Source organism: Azolla caroliniana, unplaced genomic scaffold (assembly GCF_043228905.1).
Source record: "Azolla caroliniana isolate FFs.n. ecotype wild unplaced genomic scaffold, voAzoCaro1.0.p SCAF_11, whole genome shotgun sequence".
NCBI classification, from domain to species: domain Eukaryota; kingdom Viridiplantae; phylum Streptophyta; class Polypodiopsida; order Salviniales; family Salviniaceae; genus Azolla; species Azolla caroliniana.
This window is the reverse complement of record NW_028230446.1, coordinates 11,827,447-11,845,596: the sequence shown is the minus strand read 5'-3', so window position 1 is coordinate 11,845,596 and position 18,150 is coordinate 11,827,447. Positions and strand designations below refer to the sequence as shown.

The 18,150-nt window shown below is 40.4% G+C and overlaps 1 protein-coding gene and 1 long non-coding RNA gene across 2 annotated transcripts; both read left to right on the top strand.

Moving 5' to 3' along the window:
- The first annotated feature begins 11,434 nt into the window (after positions 1-11,434).
- Positions 11,435-12,648, top strand: LOC147857793 (uncharacterized). The gene is made up of 2 exons (XR_015530513.1): positions 11,435-11,654; positions 12,281-12,648. It is a non-coding gene; the product is annotated as an uncharacterized LOC147857793 (long non-coding RNA).
- Positions 12,649-16,149: 3,501 nt separating this feature from the next.
- Positions 16,150-17,361, top strand: LOC147857792 (uncharacterized). Its single transcript, XM_087327560.1, has 3 exons — positions 16,150-16,672; positions 16,770-16,965; positions 17,202-17,361. Exons 1-3 carry the CDS (start codon positions 16,150-16,152, stop codon positions 17,359-17,361), a joined length of 879 nt encoding a protein of 292 aa, XP_087183686.1.
- Positions 17,362-18,150: the final 789 nt, after the last annotated feature.

Sequence of the window (18,150 nt, the reverse complement as noted above, 5' to 3'; positions counted from 1 at the left end):
CTTGGTTCGGTGAGCTGCTTGAGGACGTTGTCAATCGCTACATCCAATGCGTCCACGAACACATGAAATTCCTTGGTCCAATTTGGAGGTTGCACCATCGGCGCCTGTGACAACATCACTTTCAATGCGTGGTATTCCCTATTCTCTAGCTCCATCCATTGGAATGGGGTATGGTGTACGGCCACATGTAAAGGTGTGGCAAAGTCAGCCAAATATTGGAGCATCCGGCTATGCCACCAGATCTGTCCTAAAAACCGGCTCAGAGCTTTGGCATTTTGCCAGAGGCGGTGCTTCCAAAATAGCTTTTACTTTATCCGGATCTACTGCAATGCCTTCCTTGCTCACGATATGTCCTAATAATGTAGCACTTGTCACTCCGAAGACACATTTTGTCAGATTTAGGCTCAGCTGAAAATCTCGGCATTTCTCGAGACATAATCGGAGATGAGCCAGGTGTTCACCCTTCCGGCTATAGACAACAAAATTGTCCAGGAACACCTGCATAAATGCTAGTATGAATTCCATGAATATCTCCATAATGATGCATTGGAATGTTGATGGTTCCATCTTTAGCTCGAACATCATAACCACCACGACGAATACTTCCCATTCTGTAACGAATGTTGTCTTCTTTTGGTCTACCGAGTGCATCCGAATTTGATTGTAGCCACTAAATCCATCGAGGAAGTTGTATATCTTGCCCATATCTCATACCCGTCTACTGCATCCAGAACCCCATCCGTAAATGGGAGTGGGAACGCATCTGTTACAGTCTCGGCGTTTAGTTTCCGGTAATCAACACAAACTCGGATTTTCCCATTCTTCTTGGGTACCACCATGATCGGACTAAGCCATGTTGCCTACTTCACCGGTCAGATAAAACCGACTCGAAGTAATTTATCAATTTCCTCTTTTAGCTTGGCCGCATAATTCGGATTCATCCAGTAACGCCTTTGTGCTACCGGTTTCGCGTCCTTGCTCATGTGAAGTTGGTGCTGGTATAGCTGAGGATCCAATCCTCGCATGTCTTCATACGACCATGCAAATACATCCCGGAATTCTTTTAGTAATTCTACCATTGCTAGCTTTTCCGCCGGTGGCATTTCTTTTGCCACGTGTGCTGGTTTCGATTCTTCCCTGGTTCCCAAGTTCACTTCCTCTAGTTGTGACGCTTTCACTCATTGGGACACCGCCATTTCTCGTTCCAGAGATTCTTGGGCTTGTTGTAGTTCCCGAATTGCCTCCCAATCTAGCTCGTCACCGACGTCGTTCGGTTGCACCATATAGGGAGTGACCACTTCTGCCACATCCACCTCGTATAATGGAACTATCTTTGGGTGCTCTTCGAGGTACCGGTCCACCTCCTCGTCTGCTAGCCCATCCATCATGTTAATGCTTTCCGCATACAATGGCATTAATTCCTTTGCTTGCACCTTTTCGTGGTTGTGTCGACACTCGCACCTTTGCTTTGTCTCTCTGGAACGTGATGGTATTTTTCTGCCAATTCTATTTTATATGCGCCGTCCGTAGCCATGGTCTTCCTAGCATCAAGGGATATGCTCCTTGTGCGTTTAACTGCAGAACCACTGCGGATATCTGGAATGCATGTCTGTCGATTGTGACCTCTAAATCCCGGATCAGTGTGGTTGGTCGGACCAAACTAGTATCTGCCATCCAGAGCCAAAATGGAAATGGTTCCCATTCTTGTATTCCCAACATGTCACATGTGCGTTTGCTAATGACGCTCACTCCCAATCCACCATCCACTATTGTTTTGGGTACTTCCCGTCCTTTAATGATGACCGTAATTGTCGGGTTGCTTGTATCCACGACCGCTGGTCCTTCTTCTAGGTTGGAAAAGAAAGTCGGAGCCGGTGTGGAGTGTGGTGATGCCAATGCCGATTTCAGTCTGTCAATGAATCAAGGGACTAATTGTAATACCCAGCCCAATGGTAGCGTAATCTGGCAGTCTTGTAATGCTTGCCACGTTGGGTCCTCCTCCGTGGTCTTTGTCAATTCTTTCGAGAATTTCATTTGTTCTCGTAATTCAATCACGTTCCTTTCATTGGCCTTCTCTATCCATTTGGTGGCCTGTTTCCGAATGGCTTCTTGAGCCTCCCATTCCAACATTTTTCCTTTCGATCTAGTTGTGACCTACTAAATGTCTGCAACCTCTGCAATCACCATATTCACTGCCGGTTGTTTGTCGTTTGTCTTGACCGCACACTGACTACTATAGTGTCCTTCTTGCCAACAATAGTAGCAATACACTTTCCGTATGCTACTAGACTCTGCTTTTTCTGTGTTACTTGATTCAATGTATGGTATCGCTCAGTTGGGCTCCTCTATTCTCCGTTGCTCTGATTGGGAATCTGTTGTGTTTCTATCTCTGTCTCGTCAGAAGTTTCTTCTTCGGTTGTAGCGTCGGTTATTCCGATATCCTTGCTGTTTTGCATACTCCCCTCGTTGGTCATCCCTCCTTCTGTTATAGTCGGGGGAGTAATCGCGATCATACCTATCGCGGTTGTATTCCCAACTCCTATCATTACGATCCTAATCATACCCGTCCCGTATGTCATCGTATTGGACGTCTTGTATTGTTCGGTAGCTGTCATCTCGCCTGAACCATTCCTCGTCGTTTTGCCGCTCGGTCCGGGGTTCGATCTACCGAACTAGTGCCGCATGTCGGTTTAGTAGATTATATTCACATCTGTCCATTGTGTGTGATCAAGAATGACATAACATGCATTGTGTTCTCATTGTGCATTCTACGCTTGAGTGACCGGGGTTAAGGCACGTTGTGCATTGGACGGCATGTCGAAACCGGAGGTCTTCTACGGTAGGGAGTGCTCATTGGAGTGCCCCCATCGTTAGCCAAGAACTGTTCTTGTCCATTTCCATGACCTAGTCAATGACTTGGTCTATTGTGTTGGTTCCGAAATCTATTACTGCGCACATTGTTCGGAGAGGTTCTCGAAGAGCTACCAAAAATATTGTTTTGACTTCTTTCGACGGTGCTCTGGTGAGTTGATTGTGTAGCGTTTGGAACCGGATGATGAACTGTGGCACGGTTTCTATTGGGCCTTGTCGTGTCGTATAGAACTGACCAACGATTTCCCTTTGTTCCACTTGTCTATGGAAGAAGCGCAAAAACTTTGTCTTTATTTCTTCAAATGTGGCAATATTGTCGGGAAGGTGCTTGTTATGCCATCGTGCCGTCGGTCCGTCCAGGGTCATGCCGAATTCTGCTATCTTCGAGCATTTGGTCTCTACTTCGGTCAGCCATTGTGAAACATGGTTCGCTTCCCATGTTTGGAGAAAGGCGTAGATATGGGCCTCCGCGTTTGGGTCATCCCAATATTTCGAATACTGGTATGGCATGGTGTCGTCATCTATCGGTTCTGTCGGAGGTGGTGTCGGTACTCGCTCCTCCTGTTTCTTTGGTGACTTGGGTGGTAGTGTTGGAGCCCATTCCTCCTGAGTCTCCGATTGGTTGTGTGGTGGTGTAGGCACTTGCTCGTCCGTTTCTTTCCCTTGCTTGTCCGAACTTGTTTCATTGACCGGGGATGCCGGTTTTGTTGTTTCCGGTTCTGGCGTCGGTATGTTTTCCGAATCATCGTCGTCCGGGCCTTTCGGGTGCCATGATTGCTTTGATAATTGGAATGAACATTGTGTTCCCCGTCCGAATCCGATTCAATAGCCGAGAACGCTCCTAAATCTCCCTCGCTCGTCACGAGGGTCTGCAGGATGGATTCCGCGTCCCGCAAACTCCTCAAACTGCTTCCTTCGTCCGGGTACGGATTGTACTATAACCGGAGTGACTTCACCGAGACCCGCCGAATCACGCTGGAAAAAGATCGATCCGATCGTATCTCCTCAACCGCCTGCTGGTAAGGCTCCCGCGTCCACAATTTCTCCGTCAATCTTCTTGCTCGTTCGGCAACTGGGTCGTTCGTTGGCCTAGTCATCTATCCCCCCGTTGTTCGTTGCTTGCTACAGTAATCGTGGTCGCCAAAATTGTGTTACTCATGGACCAGACTTGCCTCTAACACAAGGTGCCCTTTCGGATCACTTCACCAAAGGGTGGTAAGGGATTCAGCACTAACAACTATGATCGGTTATCTTCCGGTTCGGTATCCGGATTCACAACACACATAGATTACACGTGTAAGATCCATACATTGAGCGCAAAACAAAATAGAAACATAAAGATGAACAATATAACAATAACAAAACTCTCTTATATTAATATTTTGTCCCCTTAATACATTGACACCGAGATCCTTTTATAGGCATCCGGTTCTATGCTACAAAACGATGTCTAACCGGCCACTGGCTACGAACTGGTCCGGATCTGGATCAACATACCTATCCCGGATCCATCCGTTCCTATAATAATTCTTAACTATTATGATTATTATTATTATATCTGGAAACCGGCTCGTCCTTTTCCCTATCACATACTTTGGCCGCCAACGGCCAACCATTCTCATCTCAAATTTGTTGATTCATCTAGTTATATTGTAATAAGTAAATAGTATTTCAGATTCGTCTAATTTGTTTATCCTAGTAGCCCCTTGATGATGATGATGAAGAAGCGCAAATCTCTTTCCACACCTAATTCCCTTACATCTTCACAACTTCATGTTCACCCACTAAAAAGAAGCGTGAAGATTCAACCCTCTTCTCCAATGCACATACTTTACAATGTTCCCACATCCTTGCCTTACAATGTTTAAGAGACATTTAAGAAGTGATCAAATCACTTGATAATTGAAAATGACATACATGAATGTTTGCTTGAAAGCCTACATTGCGATGTATTGCAAAATGAATCTCTTCATTATTGTTACATTTTATGAATGGTTTTAAGGTCTTATTGTCATCACACTACGTACATGAAGCCTACACTTATTAATATGAATATTCTAGAGTAAAAACATACAGAAGGAAAATAAACAAGGTAATGGGAAATTCACATAATTATATGAGAAAATGGATTGAGGGTACAAGACCCTAATACTTAAAAATATGCAGTCACCCCGCAATAGAGAGCAACGAGTGACAAGCAATGAACAACTCCTAGTGAGCGGCAAGTAACGAGCGACAATCAACGAGCCGCAAGTAACGTAGGGGAATCAACGAGTGGTGAGAGGCGAGTAACGAATGACAAGCGACAATCAACAAGTGGCGCGCGGCAATTAGCGAGTGACAAGCAGCAATCAACGAGGAAGGAGCAACGATTAGTGAGTAATTACTAATAAGCAACGAGCAATGGGCAATGTGCAGTGAACAGTGAACAGTGAGTAATGAGCAACGAATAACAAGCAATTGCTAGCAAACAACGAGGAAGGAGGAAGGAGGAACGGCAACGAGCAATGAGCAACGGGGAGGGAGCAACGAGCAACAAGGAGGAACTCGGGAGTAGCGAGCAGGAAATTAGATGACAGAGAGGGAGAAAAACACTAAAAGGGGGTAAAAAGGGGGAAAGACAAGAAGAATACATAAAAACTTTTCTTTTTTACCTTTATTTTTACATAAACTATATAAATAGCCGGTTCAAAAAATATGAACCAGTTAGATTCCGGTTCGTAGGAAAACTTGGCCTCAATCAATTCCGGTTGTCCCCCACCTTGGCCGACAAAAGTCCCAACCCAACTGGAACGCTAACATTGTTCCTTGGACTTTGCCCAACACTGTGATGCGCCATATACTCGTTATATCCGTATCGAACTACAGGGTGCTTTTGACAGGTGGATCGGAGCAACTTCTGGTTCACCGATTTCGTGGCCCTCTTGGCCGACTCTAACTTATCTTCCGAAGAACCATCTTTGTTCTTTCCAAAGTCCTATTCGCTCTGATCTGTCTCTTCCCTACTGGAGTCGTATTCCGACATCTTCTTCTTCCCCTTCTCCTTGTGCGTGAACCGTCTCATCAATTCCTTGCGCAGAGAGAGCATGGCCGAGTCTCCACAACTCACCGACTCGTCATTTGGTTGACCACTCCGACTCAACCAGCCCGTATTCGTTCCACTGACCCAGAGTGACGTTAGACTATTCGGGAGTTTGAATTCCAATGTGTTTCCCTCTATTATGGAATCCATGGCCTCGTCCGCAACAATCGGTTCAGGATTGGGTGATGAGAAATATTGGGATTCCAATTCGTCAAAGACAACATCACAGCTAACTCAGACTTGCTTCGATCGGGGATTGTAGCATTTGTACCCCTTCTGCTTGTCAGAGTAGCCAACCAAGTTGCACTTCTCTGCTTTGGCATCCAGCTTCTTCTGCTTATCATTCGGCACATGCATATATGCAATGTTGCCGAACGCCCGTAGGTGCGCTAGATTCGGCTTCCGCTCAAAGTACAATTCATGCAACGACACCTTTGTCCCTGAGGCAGATATTCGATTCTAAATATAGACGGTTGTCCCAATTGCTTCGGCCCAATAAATCTGGGGCATGCACTTCTCTTCTAGCAACGGCCTTGCCGCTTCTACCAACGTCCGATTCTGACGTTTGTTCACGTCGTTTTTCTCTGGCGTGTATCTACAGGAGAACTCACATTAGATTCCCTTGGTATGTAGATAACTTTTGAACTTGCCAGAAAAGTACTCTTTTCCGCCATCCGATCTCAAACACTTAATCTTCCTTTCGATTTCTCATTCTACATAATTCTTTAAGTCCCAGAAGCACGAGAAGACTTCGTTCTTCTTCTCAATCAAATAGATCCAAGTGTGACGGCTAAAATCGTCGATGAAAGAGACAAAATATCGACTCTCACTGATGCTCACATTTTGTGTCAGTCCCCACACATCCAAATGGATGAGATCGAGCCGATTCCGACTCTGATTCTTCTCATTGGGAAATGGATCAAATAGATCCAAGTGTGGCGGCTAAAATCGTCGATGAAGGAGACAAAATATTGAGTCCCACCGATGCTCACATTTTGTGTCGGTCCCCACACATCCAAATGGATGAGATCGAGCCAATTCCGACTCTGATTCTTCTCATTGGGAAATGGAAGCCTATTTTACTTCCCAAGTTGGCAAGCTTCACATATTTGGCCTTTCCAGTCACAGAACTTCGGTAGTCCGAAAACCACGTGTTTTGGCTGCATCTCCTGAAGTTTCCAGAAATTGATGTGGCCAATCCGGTTATGCCACAAGTCGATGTCTGACTCGACCTTTTGTCCTTTCGCGAACATACCGATGCCTACATTATTGGTTTCGAGGATGAACTTTCTTCCATCTCGGCGCCCTTGCGCGATGATCCAACCTTCCTCCTCGATGAAGCATCTGTGGTGAGTAAATCGGACCTACATTCCTTGATCCACAATCTAACCGACCGACACCAAGTTCTTGGTTATCTTCGGTACATGCATGACATTCCTCATGATTCCCTTTTAGCCGACATGGCTCAGAGGGACATCCTCGATATATGCTCAATGGGATGTGAGGTGTCGTCTCTGGTTTCGACCACCCCCAACTTCTCCATCTTCTCGACAAAGGAGAACCATTCTTTGTGGTTCTTCATATGGTTAGAAGCTTCAGATTCCACATACCAAACTTCCTCTGACTTTGAGTCGGATGCAACCATTTTGTTGGCCTTATGCTTCATTATGAGGGCCAGTCCTGACCCGACTCCCTCCGAGCTTCCAACAAAGTTCAATCGGTGGCACCTATCTGCGTGCCTCCAGCTCAATCCGTCTTCGTTCGAATTGGCTCTCTTCTTCCAACACTCGCTTTCTTTGTGGCCTTTCCAATCACAATACCAGCAGTCTGGTGCGGTCTTCCCTTGTCGGCTCCCGACTCCGCCTTGACTCCCCCTGCTTCCAGAGGATCTGGTACTGTTGTCGGCACCATCTTTGTGCCTCTGATTCTGCTCTTGTCAGCTGCCTGCATTGTGCGCCGATCTGCCTCGATCCCCACATCCAGGGGGCCTATCTGCTTTTGTGTACAACATCTTGTTGTCGGTGTGCGTATGCATCGATGCACCCGCGTGGTTCTCCTCTACAAGGAGCATCGACTGTAAGTCGAAAAACGAAGGCATATTCTCCCTTTTACATATTGTCGCCCAGAATGCTCTGAACTTTGACGTTAGGCCCCCAATACAGACTTGCACCATCTCATCATCCTTGACGATCACGTTGACGAAGGCAAGGGAATCGCAGATCTCCTTAATCCGGGCCATGTAGTCAGCCACCGACATGTCCTTCTACCGAACATTGCTTTGCTCAACTCCTGTCGAAGTTGCAACTTCCGGGCCGTGGTGCTTGCTGCGAAGAACTTTTTCAGGTTTCCCCAAGCTTCCTTTGGTGTCTTGGTGTCCCGGATATAGCTAAGCAGCTAATCTCTGACATTGGATGCAAAGTAGTACATCACCCTACTTGTCGTTTGTTCCCAAGCCGAAAAGTTCTTGTGTGCCACATCAGGTATTGTGTCGTTAGCTCCGTAGACATAACTCCAATAGTCATGCCCGAGCAAGTACTGGTTCATCTTGTACAACCAAGATGCATAGTAAGATCTATCGAGCTTCTCAGTCGGGAGCGAGCTAGCCATTCCTCAATCCATTCTCTCCTTCTAGTTCTTTATCGGGCATTAGGGTTTGTATGTAGAGGTCACTTGTCGGTAGCAGAGGTTCTCAACCCTCGCGCTCTGATACCATGTAAAGAGTTGCATGCGGAAGCTAAGACAATCGGCTCGTCCGAATAGCAACAAACCACAGAAAATAGAGATGAAGGTTTAATGGAAAACTTAAACACACATACGCGGTGTCTAATTCCCTTCCACAATCTTCTTGACCGAACGTTCGGAGTCGATGTTCGACCTATTGTGTCTATCGGTTACAGTTGTCGGCTATCGGCATGTCAACAATATTAGGATATGCATTGAGACAAGTAAAAAAATATCATTTAGTAGTATCAATGAGCAAACTCTTGGATGATGGCAATGAGCTTGAATTTTCTACCCTTGATTGCAATGGTTCATGAGATATATGTATGGATGTCATTCATATGTATGGATTGTATGCAAGAAGGCCATATCTATATGTATGCATGGATTATGCATGATATGTACATACATATGTTTTTAAATGAATGAATATTGATTGCAAGAACACCTTGGACTTGTTACCAATATGAAATTTCAATTATTTGGTTCATCCTCAATACTTGCAAAAATGTTGACTAATTAACCTATGCATAGAGGAAGTTCCAACAACTTAAATACAATCATCATATATTTCCACAATGCAAAGTGGACCAATGTATTCAATCCTTTCTTTGTGTAACCTTTTCCAAATTACGTATTTCTAGACTCATGATTGGTTGGATATTTGTTTGTATTTATAGATGTGTGAATAATAACCTCAAGCATCCCATCAAGGCAAGAATTTGACGGGTCATGCTCGTCAAAGGCCATTTTGACCATCAAAAACATACACTCAATAAAAATGTCTGTCAAGTGACATATAAAGTTGAAATTTCCATTTTCATGTGAAAGGCCCCCAAAAATGGGCAAAGTCCCAAGAACAATGTTAGCGTTCTGGTTGCATTGGAACTTTTGTCGGCCAAGGTTGTGGACAGCCGAAATCTAGCCGGTTATTTATGTAGTTTTGGGAAAAAAAACAAAAGATTGAACTCTTTATCCCTCTTTCCCTCCTCTTTCCCCTCTTATGTAATGCTCAGTGCTCACCTATTGTTTGTGCCTCAAGTTTCGACATTTCCCTCTTCAGATCATTCCTCTATGCTCACTGATTGCCTATTCCCTGCTCCCGTTGTGTGTTGCTTGCTGCTCCCGACTCGCTAGTCGTTGCTCTTTTTTGCTTCTCACTAATTGCGCGACATATGTTCATCACTCGAAGGTATGTATTTTGCCTATTTTTCTTACGAGTCCTTCAATGTATTTTGGGCTACAACTTCACTAATCAAAGGTTATGTGTTGAAATTTTCAAATTTTTCAAGTAAAATGTGTGCTACACCAAAGGTTTTAAGGTTTGAAATTTCCATTATGTGTAGATTAGGGGTTCTATTTTGTTACTATAACCTAGATTTGGGGTTCCTATTGTTGTAAGTACTTGCAAAAGAATATATTAATAAAAAATATTTGTATTAGGGAGGGTAGTATGTGCAGAAATTTTGGAGAGGAAGTAATGCATTGATTGTGGAAGTGAAAAGGAATATGCATAGATATTGAAAATGCAAAAATGTAATGACATGATAGATCATACAAATCTAAATATACAAACATGGAGCCTCTTAAGTGGGATCACCTTTGTGATATTACATACCTTAATCTCAAGTATGGTAGAGCAAAATGTAGATCACTCTAAGGAATGTATAAACGAATGTTTTATGTATGTGCGTAATTGAATGAATGTATATCTATATATGTGTGTGAATGACCGACGTGTCTATTATGACACAAATCATAAAGAGGGTTGGCAAGGGAATCGTGGCCACAGACAGTGCAGGTCGCTCAGAGGAAGGCGCGTGCGATCTGCACCATCAGATTTGGATAAGAAAGAACGCGCGCCAAAAAAAGCTGTCAGAAGTCGCCCAACCTTGGCAGTAGTTGCCCAACTAGCCTCGTCACTATTTGATATAATATATTAAAAGAAAAGAAAAAGAAAAAGAAATTTCTTTAAATGTTAAAAAAAGTAAAATTTGGGGGGAGGGAATTTTTGAATCGGTCTGTCTCCCTCTCTCTGCGTGCTTTCCTCTCTTTGCTCTGTTTCTTCTCTGCGTGTTTCTTCTCCATAGCCAAAAGCAGAGCCAAAGGCACTTCTCCATGGCCAGAAGCAGAGCCAAAGGCATAGCCATAGCCACAGGTCAAAATCAAAATCAGACGAAGAAGAAGAAGAAGAGTGAATATCCCCTCTCTCTCTCTCTCTCTCTCTCTCTCTCTCTCTCTCTCCCCCCTGTGGGCTTCCTCTCGTGTTTCCGACTCTAAAGCCTGCTTGTTTGTAGCATCATTCACAATGGGCATCGACATTATGTGATGAGGCTCTTCTAGCACAAGAGGATGAGGTGAAGACAAGGTAATCACTCTCTCACACACATACTCTCATACTCTCTCTTTCTCTTTGATACAAACACACACCCACACCCACACACTCAATCATATGTGTCCATTTAACAGTCTTTAGTTATTAGCAAATGGTATCAATATGTGAACTCTGAGAATCAGCCTAATACCATAGTAGCTTTGTGGTTAGTAAGGTTTGACAAGATAAATGAATCATATAATTTAGTAATATTATATAATGAAGTTTTCTAACATTTAAGTGTTATTACATTTGGCTTCTGTTATTTGATGAGATTATTGCTCTCATTTTTCTCTTTTCACTATAATGAGATTCGAATAACAAATGATCTGATTCCCTTGAGAAAGTCCATTGCAGATCATGACCACAATGAATTTGATGGTAATGGAGAGTATGATATTGATGATCCCGGAGATGATGAAAGTGAAGATGAAGACTTTCAACAAGCAATTGGATAACACTTTATCATGCTAGACTATTGTAGAATAATAATTTTACGCTACAACTGATGATATTTCAGCCCATGTACTTTGGCTAGTTGTTGTAATTGGCCTTCTATTAGGGTATCTTTTATATGCTTCATTTTTAAGAGGCAATTGTCTCTGTGTTTTTGTATGGATTATGCAAGTACATTGGTATATACAAAAAAGACCGTAACATGTACATAGTTTTGCTTCTTGGTTTATAATTTTTAAACTTCTTCATTGAATCAATCATCTTTAAGCTAATATACTATTCAGGCCTAGATTGGTTACCAACACTTTACCAACAAGAACATATGCAACATTGGTAGTCGAATCTGAATCTGTGATTTCGTGAGTATTTCCCAATCTCTCTCATTATGAACTAAAGTAATGCAAACATTCATAAATTTTTAGCGAGAGCTTATTATGTAGAGGGTAGCATGTTAAGAAAAGCGTGAGTTTGGAGAAATAGAAAGATAGAACATTTACAAAACCCATAGGAGAAATATGGAGAAATATCAGCAAACGTGACCATTGGCAAAGTAAATGATTGCTAATATTACTTCTAACATATGATAATGTGTAGTAATTGTAAAATAGGTTATTGATATTCCTATATTTGTTGAAGGATCTTATATGTGTTGGAATAACAGGGTCTAGCAAAAGAATTGTCTCAAGTTGTAGCTAGTGAAAATGCAACCTTTGCTGATTTAGCTTTTGTTCAAGACCGTTGTGTATTTCGTGCGAGCTTAATTCATGAAGGGGTAGGATTTAGAAGTCATATTGTTTGAATTCAATGCTTTCTTTTTGAGGATGTAGTAACCTTTGGAAGTTCCGTGTGTCTATAATAATACTAATGTAAAACAAGGCAAGCGGTGTGATATTGACCTTGTACCTAGATGTACAAACCCAGCGAATCCTTTCTACAATCCTTTAGCCAATGTTGAGGATGGTTCATGTCCATATATATATCTGATGGGGAATGAAATTGTATTCTATATTGCCAGTCATGCACAGTATCTCATGCAATTGTTGTAATATATGTGGATTAATTTATCTAGCTACGTAAACGGATCAGCGATTGGATATTGTTCTTGTAATAGTCAAGTTTTGGTAACATTGTGTTATTCCAAAAATTATAAGCTATCATTGTAAGGACTAAAACTTGTGGATTGATGTTACTTAGGTCTTTTATATTGTCGTAGTAACCTACTTGGTTAATCATCTTGTGAATGATCGTTCATGAACTTGGAGATAATAGTGCTTAATTATTAAATTTCCATTCCTTGTATGTACGCATCGCTTGATCCAATAATCCTTCAAAAGTGATATTTTGCCTTACACCAGTTTCATACCATTTCAATGTACACCTGTTTGTTTTCTTTGCACTGATATACTCAAATTATACACAATAATTTTATTGGCTATTTGGGTCCATAAGAAAAAGTGATAGTGAAGTGGTGGAGTTGGAAGGACATTATGCCGAATTTAAGTGTTTTCTGCGATGGAACATCAATCACATGTATCCATTATTCAAAAGCATGAAAAATGCACCTTTGACAATACAAGACATGAAAAACTCCCCAAAGGAAGTGTGTTGCTACTTTGATGATATTAATGGGAAAGGCACCTCCTATGGGATAAAAGTGAATAGTACGCCTCCCAAGACAAACAAATTGTAGCAAAGTTAGGGATACCAAAACACTTTTTGATGTATCCTGACCAATAAAAAATATATCTTCTCATGAATCAAGTCTCCCAACCCTCTTAAAAAACATCTCTTCTCATAAACAGGTTGTCCAACTTGTTTTAATATGGTCACCCAACCTATTACTCAGGTCACCCTATTGTATAAATCAGGTCTCCCGACCCTCGTAAAAAACATCTCTTCTCATAAACAGGTTGCCTAACCTATTTTAATATGGTCACCCCACCTATTACTCAAGTCACCCTATTGTATAAATTAGGTCTCCCAACCCTCGTAAAAAACATCTCTTCTCATAAACAAGTTGCCCAACCTGTTTTAATATGGTCACCCAACCTATCAAACAGGTCTCCCAACCCTCTTAAAAAACATATCTTCTCATAAACAGGTTGCCCAACCTGTTTTAATATGGTCACCCAAACTATCAAACAGGTCGCCCAACCTATTACTCAGGTCACCCTATTGTATAAATTAGGTCTCCCAACCCTCATAAAAAACATCTCTTCTCATAAACAGGTTGCCCAACCTGTTTTAATATGGTCACCTAACATGTGTTGATTTATGTTTTATGTTTTATTGTTTACGTTTTACGTTGCAAGTATGTCATATGTTGATTTATGTTTTAAGTTTTATGTTTCAAGTATGTCATATGTTGATTTATGTTTTATGTTTTATGTTTCAAGTATGTTATATGTTGATTTATGTTTTATGTTTTATGTTTCAAGTATGTCATAGTTGAATTTGTATTCATTTGCATGTAACAACCGAGTACAATATTGACTAGATCGATGAAATATGAAAAGAAGAAAGCATTTTGGGGTTTAATAACATATTCCACTAAGTGAAATAAGGTAGAATTGCTTCCATTACTTTCCTAAACCCCAAACCCTAATGTAGAACTGTTTCCATTACTTTCCTTTAGTCTAATGAATTATTGTTTTTTTGAAACATCATTTGAACCTTATATGTAATGGTGGTTTGATTTGAAACATATTTCATTATTATAGTAAGTTGGTTTTGCATTTGTATTTTTGTTGCAAACTACATAATCTAAGGAAAAGGTGCACTAGAAAGAAATATTGTATTGCCAATAATATACATGCAAGTATGAAATTCCTAAACCAAATGTTGAAAATAAGAAAGAAGTTGAAAAAGAAGAAAACCTAAATGATATCAAAATTGACCAATAAGCAAGCAAAATAAACCTTATTCTCAATAAGAGAGAAAAAGAGATTTGAACCTTGCTACCTATTAACCAAAAAGAGTGACTTTAACCACTAAACCATTACATTATAATAGAATTTTAATTAGTGCTTCATTTATTGTTCTAAAATAGATGGGTGGTTAAGCGACCTCTAACAGCTTTTTTTTGCGCATTCTTTCTTATCCAAATCGAACGGTGCAAATAGCACGCGCTATCAGCTGAGCAACCTGCACCATCTGTGGCCACGATTCCCTCGCCAACCCTCTTTATGATTTGATGAAGAATAGGCACGAGCGTGAATGACTAATTGTATGAATGTAAGTATACATGTATGTATGAATGGCTATATATTGAATGAATGTAATTTATGTTTGCATATGATTTGACTAAGTGACTCTATGTCAATGTGTATAAATATACAATTTAATGAATATGTGTGCATGAATTGATGGTGGTATGAATGAATGATTTTGTTAGGTTTAGTATGAATATACACTCCACGGGTTTGAATACTCCATGCCCATTTTCCCTATATCATTGACTCATCATGGTCTCTTGATTGCCCATAAAATCTCTATTTTTCTTTATCGGTTTTTGAATTCTCTCAGTTTCAAGAGTATGTCTTGCCCAACAAAAGTCAAAGCACACCAACCTTCTATCAAGAGTATGTTTTGCAAGGGAGTACATGTTAATGATACTCCAAATAATGAGCAAGAGGTTGTTACAAATGCAAATGGGTTAATATCTTCTTCTAATAAACAAAAAAGGAAGTGGAGAAACCAATGGAGTTTGCTTCACCCATGGGCATATGTGACAAAGTCCTTATTAGGTGATGATAAAATCAAATGCATGTGGTGTAAAGATGCAAGAAAGATCAATGTTTTTACAGGTGGTGAATCTCAAAGCATGTAAATGTCTTCATTGAATGGACATGCAAAGTCATCCGATCATGTTATAGCAATTGTCATGTATCATTCAAAAATACAAAAAGAAAATGCAAATGTGAAAGGCCCAATGGATGACAAAACTTCAGAAATCATGCATTTAGAATATGAGAGGATACTTTAATGCATGAAGTTGGTTCTTTTTTATGCTTGCAATGATATTCCATTAGAGCAATATGTAAAACAATCTAAGTTACAAAGAGAACTTGGTACTCCAAACACCCCTAGCTCAAATGAATATGGTGCTTATCACATTCTAGACTCCAACCTCTGACTTTTAACACACACAATACATTGTATTGTCTTAACCATATGGAAACTTTTGTGAACTGTCCACATTTGATCGTGAACTTGTATATATGGTAGAGTCTAGTGTATAGTACATTCGAGAATATTCTAGTCGTTAGTATATTCTAGAGTTATTTTGTTGTATATTCTAAAGGGGTATATTCTCAAGATATTTCTCGAGTATATTCTAGAGATATCCAATCTCGGAAATTGTATAAGTACTTGTAACATCCTTGGTCCCTTTCAAGGGGTTCAACACCAGTCATTGACACATCAATCTAGTATTCTCGTTTCGCCTCATCTTTGTCTCCTTGATCTTTATTTCTATCTTCCTGCCCTCATGTCACTCACAACATCTAGAGTTCCTAGCCTCGTCACATCTAGCTCCAAGTTCATCTGTCGCTCATAGCCCCATCATGTGTGCTCTGTCCTAGTACGCACTTGGTGTGTCCATGGCAATGCTTATGCTAATGCTAAATCTACAAGAGAATTCTTAATGGCCATTAAGAACCACACAAGGAAACTCTTGTATGATGAAATTCGTGGAGGTCCATTTTTCTCCATCTTGATTGATGAAAGCATTGATCGTACATTGGTAAAACACCTCATTATCTATGTTTGGTACTTACGTGAAGGTGGCAAATGGGAGCCCCATTGTAAATTTGTGCGACTTCTTCTGGTGGAAAATGTGAAAGCTGAAGGTATCTACAATTCTATCAATGAATTCATTTTGGAGAGGAATTTAGATTTTAAAAAACTTGTGGCTTTTGCAAGTGACGGGGCATCATCTATGATAGGGAAGAACAGTGGTGCAATTTCTAAGTTTCAATCCATGATGCCTAATATTTTGGGAGTGCATTGCATTGCACATCGTGAAGCACTTGCCATAAAAGATGCATATATAATGTCTCATGTACATGTGTTTAGCTTCCTTGATGTATTTGCAAATAAAGTATACTCTTGGTTGGGAAAGTCAACTAATGGACACAATGAGCTAAAAGAAATAATGAAACGACATGGTAAGGGTGATTTGAAGGTGCTTAAAATTCACTCCATAAGATGGTTATCTCAAGGCCAAGTAATGGAGAAACTAATTACACGTGCCTGCAATTTTAGAACAATGGGAAAAAGATGAGAAAAAATGGTATGAGTATGCTACTATATTCCGAGCTCATTTTATGTTACACCTATTGGCAGATATTCTTGTGAAATTAAATAAATTAAATGAGCAATTTATGCTTGGTGTTCACATGGATATCATCCATGAGAAACTTCAAAGACGATATTTATCTTGTGAGACATTTGGCATCAGGTCTATGTTTCTTGAAAACTTTCTATCTAATTTGAAACATGGCATACTCACATACATTGGATATCATCCATGAGAAACTTCAAAGACGATATTTATCTTGTGAGACATTTGGCACCGGGTCTATGTTTCTTGCAAACTTTCTATCTAATTTGAAACATGGCATACTCACATATATTGGATATCATCCATGAGAAACTTCAAAGACGATATTTATCTTGTGAAACATTTGGCATCAGGTCTATGTTTCTTGCGAACTTTCTATCTAATGTGAAAGATGGCATACTCACATATATTGGATGTGATCATGTTACTCATTCACGTCCATTGAAGTTTATACCAATTCCAAACCCAAAGGAGGTAGCAAAACAATCAAGAAGACTAATGAGTGGTCCATAGTGAGAATGAAGATAGTGATTTCAACTTGAATATGTTTCATGGTAATGTGGAAAATGGTAGTTTGGATGAATGCATTAGCATTGGAAAAGACTTTTGTCCAACATGTTATTGATGCCTTTAACAATCGTTTCCCGGATGTTACATTTTTCAATGTTGTCAAGTTGTTTAATCCATCTTCATATCCCATTGAGAAAAATGAAAGAGAGAAAAAGACAAAGGAATGGTAGCACAAACTTATTGGGAAGTTTAATATTGACAAGCAAATTGTTGACATGAAAAGATGCTTCAATGAACGAGAAGATTTTGTTGGTATGCTTGTTAGAATTGCTAAAGGAAGAGGAATGCATGATGCATGGGATATTTGTTGCAAAGCACAGTCTTGGTGGCAATTATTTCCGGGTATTATGCAATTGTGGCAACTATGTATGACTATTCCTATTAGTATAGTTGCATGTGAATGAGGCTTTTCACGTCAAAATATCATAAAAAATGATATTAGAAATGGTTTATCTTTGGAAACTTTAGATGCTTTGATGTTTATATCATTGATTGCTCAAGAGACATCAAACATTTGTTGGAGGGATATACATGTTTAACCTTTAGTTTGAAGAGAAATAGAGAAGGATAGTAATTAAAGTAGACACATGTTGCACAATGCTTAGTATGAGGAGTCGCGGTATGATAAACATTTTTTGGAGCTTTAAGAAATATATGATGATTAAGTATTCAATTTGTATGATTTTTTGTTTGAAACTTATTGTATCCACTTTGCAAGAATGAATTATGATT